Below are 11,501 nucleotides of genomic sequence, written 5' to 3'. Positions count from 1 at the left end.
CCGAACTATCGAGACGGGAGAGGCTAAGAGGCAATAGCGGAATCTTAGCCTGCAATGCCATTTGCTGCTCGCACTCGACCGCTTATGCGAGTGTTCCACTGAAAGGATTGCGCCAATTTAGACGTGCAGCCAACGCATGGTTGCGGCGATGGGTGGTCCATGACGGCAGTAATCAAGAGGATAAAATGGTGGAAATTATGAGATTATGTAAAAAGCCATGAGAAGAAACCACAGGATGGAAGAGAAAAAAAAGAAGAAAGGCGCCCTCGTCTCTCTTTTTGCCTTGTTTTTCGAGTGGAGTCTTTATTTACAGTTTGCATTGTTATTTTCAAGTTTATTTTACTAGGCGCCTTGTTTAAACAAAAGAGGAAAAAGTGGCTCAACGTGAACTGCTTCCATTTTGGAACATCACAAGTTTCAGACAAAATAACTAGCTGAATAGGTTCTAATAAAGTGTATATATATATATATACAAACCAAGCCGGTCGCTTTATATATTAAGAAACAAAAGAGCGCGAGTAATCATTTCCACTGCGCTGCCTTATAGCAGACAACTTCATACTTATCCACCACGTTCAGAACGGTCGGAAAAGCGGTTAGAGGGCGACATGGAAAATTAAAGTGTGGGTTTGCTCTGCCACCATTTGCTGCCGCCTCCGAAAGGATTTTGTTGCCGCATTCCGCCCCGTGTACCAATGTAAGCGAATCTGGTGGCTTTGGTCTTTGGGCTGAACAAGGGTGAAGATGACTGTATCTGATTGTATAAGAATAGAATTCTACAGCGTTCATGAATAGTGAAACACCTATAATTAGCACGGTAAACTCTGCTTATATAGCAAACTAGACGGAAAACGTTCTCCAGGAGCTCAAAGCTAACGGATGCCGATATCTCTCGCTCTATTGAGTAATCAGAACCCGGCTGTAGCAGATATAGCGCCTTAACCCCAGCATATTAAGGATAGAAGACTGTTCATATACCAAAGTCTATTTAATGTTAAAGAAAGCCCTGGTCCCTGTCAGGGTGGTGACTATCGGGAGAAAAGATTATGAAGTTGTTGGGGGAAAAGGCGGCACGCGAAAATAAAACAAAAGAAAGAAAACGGCGCTTGTACCGCTTTCTGAGAGGAGTACTCTTTGTAGAAACGGTTTATAAGGTAGATACTTTATACCTGATAGTTTATTTCGCTATGCAGCTTAAGGAAAAGATGTAGTAATATGCGACTGACTTATTCTTCCAACTAACCTAAGTAGTTGTAGTGCTTGGGGTATGAACTTGTTAATTTGTATTCATTGAAGTATCCCTGGGCAAATGGTATAGTAGTAAGAATTGTACAGAGTATTATAAAATACAATTCTCCATATCTTAGCCGGTCTATCAACACCAACTGTCCTTAAGATCAACAACAAGCATTCCTAAGCAAAATTCAGGACAGGCCGATCAAAATGCCGCAAGGAAAGCTTGAATCCCAAGTCCGATCATCAAGCCACTAATCAACATGTGAGGAGCCTGATCCAACTATGACCCACAACCCGCAGAAACTGCACAAAGAGTACCAAGGGGACGATGCTATCAACTTTTGACCATGTTAGACGAAGACGAACGGAGGCACTGCGAGTTGCCAGTCCAGGAAGTATTTATACTTACCAGTCTCGATAAAAATAATTACAACGACTATCTCGAAGCCAGCGTGATGACGTATATTGAAACAGGCGCAACAGAGGCGACCAAATGGCCTGGATAGGCCGGTGCCGAGATTTTCATGGGAAATGAAGATGATTGCAATATATACGATTAACAGAGCCCGATATCACATACTTGATGCAACCACGCTGGCCAAATCCAACCTTCAATTAGAAAATGTTTATCTTTGACCCGGTGAGCCAACCTTGCGAGTAAGAATGAACAGATAGACTCTTGCTAGAGTTGTTCTGAAGTTCCAAATTAAGTTTTGTCAGATGCTCATCATCTCAACTAGCCAAAAAATAATAGCATTCTTTAAATCTTCACTTTTAAAATGGTTAAATCCACTCCAAGATCTGGATTCTAGACATTAATCTTAAACAAACTACATCCTTAATGGTCCGCAGTAGGAAGCAACTATTTACAATAAAACAACAAACATCCTCAGCATCTACTATAACTTGAATAGGGCATGCCCATGTGCAATAGTTTATGTATAAACTGTTTTTATAGGGAGAAGTTATCCAGCACCCCAATTTCATTATCCAACACCCTAGCTATAGTATAATAAAGGAACTAGTTCATATATTAAATATACAGCTGCTAAATACTTATTGAGATAGTAGTAGTAGTAGTAGTAGTAGTAGTAGTAGTAGTAGTAGTAGTAGTAGTAGTAGTAGTAGTAGTAGTAGTAGTAGTAGTAGTAGTAGTAGTAGTAGTAGTAGTAGTAGTAGTAGTAGTAGTAGTAGTAGTAGTAGTAGTAGTAGTAGTAGTAGTAGTAGTAGTAGTAGTAGTAGTTACAAAGGTAGCAGTAGTAACAGAGGTAGCAGTAGCAGCTGGAGTGCTAAATAACATAATTAGGGTGCTAGATAAATTCTCTTTTTATTTTTGGGGTGTTGGATACAGAACTGGGGTGCCGGATAATGACTCTCTTTTAATATATTATTTCTCGAACGACTTTCAATTTCAGGACACCAATAGGCCATCTGAGGGATGCGCTATCGCTTGCGTCAAATTCATTTGATGCCAACCCCAAACCAACGTAGTTTATCTATAGAAACACATCTCTTTCAACGCGGCTGTCCCTTCTTGCAGCTCTTCTTATGTTCATTCAGTCTTTTACATTAATAATGATTCCTGATATTAACTTCATTATCCCACGTCCTTGCTAACGCAACACCAGCATCTCATCCAAATAAATGAATCAATTCGACTTCTAGCAAGACGCCTTCAACGGAACTATCTATGAATGGATATTCAGAGTTCATCACAACGGCTGGACTCTATGCATGCGTTTTACTGGCCCAACGCTTCTAAAATTTCCATCGCATCCATTTGCCTACCTGGTCCAACCTTGTTCTTCTTCCTTTCATATGTCCATTCCCCTCCTTTTTGGTTCTGCCTATGTTCAATTAGCGTTGTATGTCAAGAATGACTTTTGAAATAGGTCACATTACCTCGTCTTTGTTGAAACAGTGCCAACATCTCCTTGTTCCCAAACCTTCGCGCCTCTTTAATGATGTCCTTTGTGATCTTAATCTCATCACCGCGTCTGTCAAGCAGTATAGTTACTATTGCCACCCCATTCCACCGGTTCTGTACTGCTTCCTTGATTATCTCCTCTGTAATGATAAACTCATGCCCGCGCTTGTCGAGCAGCAGGGTTACCATTTCCAGGATATTATCATCCGAACTAGGCCATTGATCACCCTCATTAGCCACTGCTGACTTAACAATATCTTCTGTGATAGTAAACTCATGCCCGCGCTGGTTAAGCAGCAGCGATAAAACTTCTTTCGCGAGACACTCATTAGCCACTGCAGACTTGACAATATCATTTGTAATTTGAAACTCATGCCCGCGCTTATCAAGCAGCAGCGATAAAACTTCTTTCGCGCGATAGGTCCTAGCCACTGCAGATTTGACAATATCATCTGTAATGCTAAACTCATGCCCGCGCTTATCAAGCAGCAGCGATAAAACTTCTTTCGCGCGATAGGTCCTAGCCACTGCAGATTCGACAATATCATCTGTAATGCTAAACTGATGCCCATACTTATCAAGCAGTAGGATTATCGCTTCCGGCCCATGATGACTATCTGCTGCAGCCTTAAGGATGTCCTTTGTGACTGTAATATCATGCCCACGCTTTTCAAGAAGCAATTGGAGTACCTGTGGCCCGTAATAATTTCTTGCTGCAGCTTGAACCATTTCCTCTGTAATCTTGATTTCATCGGAATGATCCAGAATAAGATCTAAATGTTTAAGACGATCTAAATTCAATCCTTTAATGAGCACTGCTTCTGTGATCTCGGCCTCGCGCTTCAGAAGCAGAGCAAGCAGTTCCCTCTCGTTGTATTTCAATGCAAATATCAAAATATCTTCTGTGATCTTGATGTTCCTGCCACGCTCATCTAAGAGCAGAGACATGGTCTCAATTGACCCACGTTTAGCTGCCTCTTCGACCACAGATTCTGTAATTCTGATTTTGTTGCCACGCCTCTTGAGCAACAACGCCAAGACTGCTCTCCCACACTGCCTGTTCGCTACTGTGCTTTCCAGAATTCCCTCTGTAATCTTGATGTTCCTGCCGCGCTTGTCAAGAAGCAGCGTCATCATTGCTTCTGCATTTGAGTCATGCCTCACCGCAGCTATAACGTCATATTTATCAACCTTGGCTCTATGCGCAGGATCTAGGAGGACTTCCACCACGTCTACATGGCCCTCCACTAGAGCTAGATAGAGCGGCGTAACGTCGTCCCCGTAGTAGCCTCTTCCTTCGTTCACGTTGGCGTGTTCATGCACTAGGACGTCATGCACAACTGCAGCCAGGCCCAACTCAGCTGCAACATGTAAATCGGCCGGATCTTCAAGGCTCAAAACAGTGCATTGGTTGACCCAAAATCGAGCCTGTGGTGAAGATATGTGACACAACTGACGTGCAGGCTTTCGAAGGATGTCGGTAGAGGCTGCATCTTGCAAACGAAAATGCAAAGACCAATTGCGAGCGGCGTAATCGAAAAGGGGATACTCTTCCATTGGATTTTCGCAATCACAATCAAGTATCTGTAAATAATTGATGCACGCTCTAGATAAGATGCCGTGTGACTCTGACAAGTATAGTCGATTCTTCCATGTCCCTGTCCGCTCTCGAGAGACTAAGACTTTTCTCCCTGTTTGGTGTCGAGAGACTAAGAATTCTCTCGCTGTTTGGTGGATAAACGACAGCTTTGAGTCGTGGATTCTGATGAAGAGGCCGCACAAATTCTGCACTATCGTTTCAAAACCATCCTGTGGCCATAGTTTCTCTTGCAGAGTTGCATATGCTGGAAAATTCCCTTCCTCTAGAGCGAGTGCGAGAGCATTGTTGGCCTCATCCAGCGTCAGCGGCCGTGTCGCAGCTAAAACAATTTGCAGCAGAGCCTTGACCTTCTTTTCGTCTTGGTTTTTGGAAAGGATTTTGTCATATGCATCAGCTACTTGAGATGGTAGCTCGTCTAGAAGCTTCTCTATATCTGTTTTTCTGCCAAATGCGCCCCTCTTCTTCTCAATGAGATTGAACGTTAGGTGTAGCCAGAGATATGTCCGGTTCTCCATGTGCTTGAGGCGTTTCGAAATTCTATGTCGGTCCTCGTCTGAAAAGAGTCCTGCAATGTTTCTAACCTTAGCATCAATCACAAGGTTTATTTCTTCACCAATTTGACTCGACTTCTCATTCTCGTCACCGTCGAAATGCATGTAGGTTGCGACTGATTGAAGTGTGTCGAATAAACCTTTTAGATTATCATACGGGCGGCTGGTGATCAAAAACTTTAAATTAGAGGGCCTTAGCAACTGATCATGCTGAGAATAACATCTCTTAATCATGCCCAATAATTGCTGTGCACTGTCTCCTCCGCACTCATCCAGGGCATCGAGCACGCAAATGATATCTGCTGGGGAAGATTCTGCACAATCGACCAATATTTTCCATAGTACTTCCATCCTTTGTGTCAGAGACTTTGCGTGACTCTTGTGGCTCGGAAGCGCATGATTGATTAGATTGGAAGTTGAAGGGTGCTGAAATAGCTGGTGTAATATTGCGCATAAAGCGTGAGAGCCGTCCATTTGCCCCTCTTTGAAGAAGAAGTAACAAACGACCGATGGTTTCTGGGAAGCCTTAATGACTGACGACTCGATGGTAATCATAGAATCTGGAGTTAAATGGCCTTCGTCGATCAGGCATCTCGACAGGACTGATTTCCCACATCCAGGACCTGCCGAGGCCCATAAAAGCGCTCCAGTTTGGCTATTTCGCCATTCGCAGAACCGGTCATCCGCCAAGAACCACTCACAAGTGCCGGGGACTCTCTCTGGGTTGATATTTTTATATCTCGCGTAGTCGCCTGATACTGATGAAAGGTCGCCAAGAAGTTTCCGTTCTATATCGTCCTGTTTATTGTTTTTGATGTCTTGAAGCAACTCCTCTTGTAGAGTCACCTGTTTTTGAATCGCCCCCAACTGAGCTTTTCCCATTCGATGGATCTCGGCCTTTTCCCCTTCAGTGATATATACCAGGCAACTCTGTTCTGAATTCTGAATTCGCCGCATCATTTCAGTCCAGTCATCAGATCCAGCCACCCACTTTAGAATGCGAGAAACTGGCAGTATGGTGATGTGGCATATAATGCGAGCCTGGTATTCGATCATAAAGGAGTATAGCTCCTCCAGGGAATCTTTTAGGGCATGGTTCATTTGTGAGCCCGACGATATAAGATATGTCTCTTCGCATGCCTTCCAGAATATTTGCATGTTGCTGAGTGTATTGAAGCCCTCCAGCATTGCCTTATTGTAGACTGGGGATTTAGCGAGAGCCTATTATTGTTAGTGAAACAGCTACTAACTAGAATCAACCCATGCTTATCACTTACAAAGAAGAATAAAGAGACGCCAGAGTATGCTAGAGCAGCGTGGGGCTCAGTATTCACTGTCGTCTTGATAATAGAATCCGACCAGAGGAGAAACTTTGCGAGCTTCTCTATCTCTTCTCGCGCTGCAGTATTGCCCGATGGGAATTGCACGTAAATTCCATCTTTTTCTCTGGAATCAAATAACTGATTCACGATACATTTAATGTATTCGGGATTAAGAAGGTCTTTGTCGGTAGAAGGAGAGACATTTTTAAGTACAGTATCCAGATACTTTAGATACTCTTCCATTAGTTCGCCTTCTCGTTGCTGGACTAGCTCATAGGCGCGACTCCAGAGATCAAAACGGCTACTTGTTGATGAGGAGCATAGGCTTGCTCCAATTGCTGCGGTCGTTGATGCGGCAACATTTGTTGTTGTATTGATGTTTTGTTTGTATAGCGTGAACTGGACCCAAGTATTGTTCTGCTTGGCACCGCTTGTCGCCGTGTTGCCAGTGATGCCATAATCCATGTCGCATCTGCGAACAATCTCTGCGCTAAGCAATAAGATACGGGACTTATTATCCTTTGGGGGTAGGCAAGCTATGACAAGATAATGTAATAAGACTGCGATGCTAATTTTAAGGGACGTTAGCAGCTACTTTATTAGGACACTTTGGGGACTCCTAATGGAGCTTCGATTGCTCTACAATATTCGGATAAAAACACCGCTTGTTCTCAATACATTGACTGGCTTAATTTAAAATGCAGTCATGCCGCAGGATTTGGATGTGCTGTGCTAAGCCAGCCACTGGCAGCCGTTGTGCAATGCGTTCGGTCGTGTGGGTAGATCCACCAGAGCCTTGTTGTTCAACAATGCAACTGGACCACGTTGCTTTGCAGATACTCGCTTCTCTTTGGTGTAAGGTGACGTGGTTAATTCCCTGCATCTTTTGTGAGGCATTATTAGGCAAAGGTTGCTATTCCCCATATTTCCAAGATCCGAAGTCTTGAAGTCAAGTGCAGGATGGTAAGGCTCTCTCCCCTAAATCCATGGCAATGACACACATACATGTACCTGTTTGGCCTAACAGGCCCATAAAGTCCAGTCAATGTTTAATGAAGCCCTATTCCATGTCGAGGTAGAGATTGTCAAGAGAAAAGAGCATAAAGCTGCTGTAAAAGAACAGCACGCGGATAAAATAAACAATTTTCAACGCTCCCCGATCAGAGCATTCCAGAGACTGCTCACATTATTTCTTTCTTTATTAGCGCGTAGCCCATGAGTGACCATTTTACCCGAATGCCACGGGCTGGGCTGTTTAATCACATATTAGGCAGTTCACTTGTTTGTCTATCCGTGGGAACTCTGTGAGGTCTTGAGCGACTCTCACTTCCCAGCTGATGACGGTCTCATTCGCGACATCGGCTGCCCAAGGGTGGATGAACGTCTTATCTCGGCTATCCAGGACCTTGAGTTTAGGTAGGGTGTCTTTACTTGTTTTCCATCATTGCGTAGAGGATGTCTGGAGGTCCAACCTTCGCTTGTTCAAATGGATGTGCAATACGAAGACTTTTTGCCGCTTTATTTTCATAGCCAGCTCTAAATAAAAACTCGCTCGGTATTTTCCAGTTGAACAAGGGTGTTTCACGATAATTAGCCTACCAATTAAATGAACTTCGTCTAAATGGAAATTCCGGGAAAGCTCGATGAAGAATAATAAAAGCATGCACTTCCATTTAACAGTGTCTCAATAGCGCTCGGTAGCAGAGCCTAAGCATTTTGGGGCAGTCATGCTCACACAACAATGTCTCCAGCCTTACAGAACACTATCCCAGTAATGTTATTTCAGTTCATTCTTCATCGTCGACATTTAAGATACAGGATAATGCTGCAACATTGTTGTTATTAAGAGCTTTAGTTGTTGCCATGGTGTTAATATTAAACGAATTATCACATGCATTAGTGCTTAAGAATAATTGATTAGCTTATAGATATCCTAGTGTAAGATAAAAACTCGCGAATAGAGGGTGCATTGGACTAGCAAGGTAGAAAACCTAAAGCTGGCTGGGATTCTGAGCGTGTTTATTGGGCTTACGTTACGGTATCTTTTCATTGTCAGATTTATAGGATATTAAACAAAACGAGTAACTAACATAACAGCATCGAGAATGATACAGCGATTAATAAGACTAGAGCGAATGCCAAAAGCATCTCTTTGCATGTTTTGCTTTGTGTATAGTACGGCCTGTATTTAGTAAGCCTGGAAATAGAAAACGGAAGATGAGATTGTACCAAGTCTCCAAAGCCAGTTTTTGCAAGGGTAGGAGTAGTAAGAGCACTAATACTAGAAAGCAGCTTAAAACTATGCATAATAATAGCTATCTAAATCTATCTAGTACAAAGTAGTAAAGAGATGCATAAGCTTAGTATTTCCAGCGAAGCGCAAGATAAGTTTTCCAGTGCCGGTCAGTAATAGCCATTTATACAATTAGATTCTTGCGTGTGCCGCCAATCTTTAATATAGTGTTATAGTAATATAACTACAACAGTGTCTTATATAACATGTGCCAGTTTCACAACCCGGAGATTGTCCAACTAATATTACTCTATAATGTCACATACAATGTGTACCACCTAAAGAGCATTAGTGAAGTATTACTATAATTAGTCGCCACAACCGCTGAAGATCGTTTGCGCTTACTCAATGAAAGAGTCTTCCCGTAGTAGGCCTTAAGCAAGGCGAGGCCTTGGATGCTGAGTAAATATTCACACCTCCGCCAGTGTATGCTTTTTTCAAATCATAACAAATAATTCCATGTCGAATAGATTGCCATATCTCTGGCCAGACCTTGAGCAGATCTTATTATTTCCAAATTGTCGGTGGTGGCGGTGGAGGCAGCGATTCTGATTGTCTTAAAACGCTTCGGTCTAGCTATTTACTTCTGAACTTGGTAAATATAGTAGTATTCTATGTTACTACGCAGTGATTATACAGTAGAGCTGAGCGTGAATGAAAATATCTGGACATTACAAATATTTCGCAATATAAGCCCTTGTCGCAAAAACAAAACTTATTGCCCATTCAGCTTTGTTTTAACAACCTTTGTGGGCTTTTAACTAGGTAGAGCTTCACCGGCCTGTAAATTATACTATCAGCCTACAGGGTTGCTGCATACATGTGTGTAGCGACCTGTAGAGGAGCAGTGCTGACAACTCGAAACACCGAGGTGTCAACAATACGGGGTTCTTAACATTTTTGATTCCAAGGCTTGCGCCAAATACCTTGTCTATGGCTATAACTCCCATGGGGTGGAATAAAGATTTCGACGATGGGTAGACCCTACTAAAGCACAACTGGCGTTTATTTATGCATTTACCCAAGGCCAGCGGCAAATGGGAATTGACACAGGCATCTATACATTTAGAGGAGAGTTCATTGAACATGATCTCGCCAGCCATAACCTCACTGCCAATGCCTGTATCGCTGAAGTGGGTAAATGCAATTTGCAGACTCATGCCTTCGCGGGCAACGAATCTGCTAACTTCAGCAGCGTGGTAATCGGAGTTGATGTTGAGCATGTCAGTGGTTATAGCAGACGTGAGAGTGGCACTGCTCTTAGAGTTGGCAGATGACTGGTTACCGCAGACCAAAAAAAAAAAAATTAATCACCTCGAGCGCCGGTGCACTATTTATTAGAAGTGAGATTTGGCCAAGGGGCTAACGAAAAAAGAAGGGATCTGATAATTATCGGCGCAAACATCTTGCAGTGCTATTCTTAGTGGTCAAACTTATGCGCTCATTCAATCTTTGGTTCCTCCTTTAGGTGCCTTTGATCAAGCTGAGTGGTGACTTCGATTAATACCTAATACCTTGTAGGTAAACTGGATGACCTTGATTGCGCAGCAGCTTGCTTACCACTATGAACGCTTTGGGCATGCATCACGGTTTTGATCATTTAATTACAATTTATGAATATATTTAATTCTTTGTACAATTATAGTTTTTTTCCTCCCTCAACCCCCCTTCCTCCCCTCCATAATGTCCTTCTAAGATGTCCGGAGGTCTTCATGAGGTATGTACTATAACTGACATGTGATTCTATAGGAAGGTGGTGGCGATTATGTTCAATGGCGGCGGTGTATGTGCAGACTCAGATACCGAAGGCTGTATAACCAACCCGTTCACTTAAGGCTGCAGTCCACCATTACACTAATAATAGCACAGTAGAGGCAGTAATCGAGTATCTAAACCAGATATCGGCCAAAAAGACGGCAAAGAACGCGATATTCTTGAAGAAGCGCATCTTCTTCTTCTTGTTTCCCCCAGCTGTTGTCCCTGATATCACATTCTCTGGGGCTCCTACACCCGACACAAGTTTGTTAATTGAGTTCAAACCCAAATATGCGTCTTGGTAGGAGTTGCCTTACCCAAATCATTGGATTGCATGCATCCACTTTTGTTCTCACTGGGCTTATCTAACTCCGGCGTGGAGGGTGCTGGTGCCTGATTAAGCACGATGTGCGCCTGTATGTGGTTGGTGATCTGGGTGTCTTGGTGGTGGAAAAGGGAAAGACAGTTTCCGATGTTTTGTTGCCAAGTTCCGCCGCTGGCTTTGTTACTTGATAGTGTCACCATCTGTATTGGCGATTGGCGGTAGTATGGTGAGGATGCTTGGTGTTGAAAACGGTTTACAAGAGCGCAATCGTTCTGAACGGAGGCGGCCTGCCTAGGTATTTATGCTAAGCGGTGCACGACTTCGCAAGGCCGATTTCTCTCTACAAGCCATCGCGCCACGAGTATTGGGCTCCAGGGAAGGTAGATACCTAAAGAGGGAGCCAACTTTCCATTCTCTGAATAAAGGCTGAAATAATGAGCACTGCGCTGCGGACAGTCTTGCTATAACTGTGACGACGCTGGTCTAGGCGTT

At 43.2% G+C, this 11,501-nt stretch overlaps 2 protein-coding genes across 2 annotated transcripts; both read right to left on the bottom strand.

The window, feature by feature from the left end:
* Positions 1-2,977: 2,977 nt before the first annotated feature.
* TrAtP1_004476 (uncharacterized protein) lies at positions 2,978-7,101 on the bottom strand (the record flags this gene model as incomplete). The annotated part of the gene is made up of 3 exons (XM_014085024.2): positions 2,978-3,083; positions 3,165-6,535; positions 6,592-7,101. 3 exons carry the CDS (start codon positions 7,099-7,101, stop codon positions 2,978-2,980), a joined length of 3,987 nt encoding a protein of 1,328 aa, XP_013940499.2.
* Positions 7,102-10,665: 3,564 nt separating this feature from the next.
* TrAtP1_004475 (uncharacterized protein) lies at positions 10,666-11,501 on the bottom strand. Its single transcript, XM_066112320.1, has 2 exons — positions 11,002-11,501; positions 10,666-10,933 (listed from the first exon to the last, which is right to left on the bottom strand). Exons 1-2 carry the CDS (start codon positions 11,207-11,209, stop codon positions 10,779-10,781), a joined length of 363 nt encoding a protein of 120 aa, XP_065968403.1. The 5' UTR covers positions 11,210-11,501; the 3' UTR covers positions 10,666-10,778.

This window comes from Trichoderma atroviride, chromosome 2 (genome assembly GCF_020647795.1).
Source record: "Trichoderma atroviride chromosome 2, complete sequence".
Taxonomy (NCBI): domain Eukaryota; kingdom Fungi; phylum Ascomycota; class Sordariomycetes; order Hypocreales; family Hypocreaceae; genus Trichoderma; species Trichoderma atroviride.
Note: the sequence above shows the minus strand (reverse complement) of the source record. Positions and strands in the feature narration are given on the sequence as shown.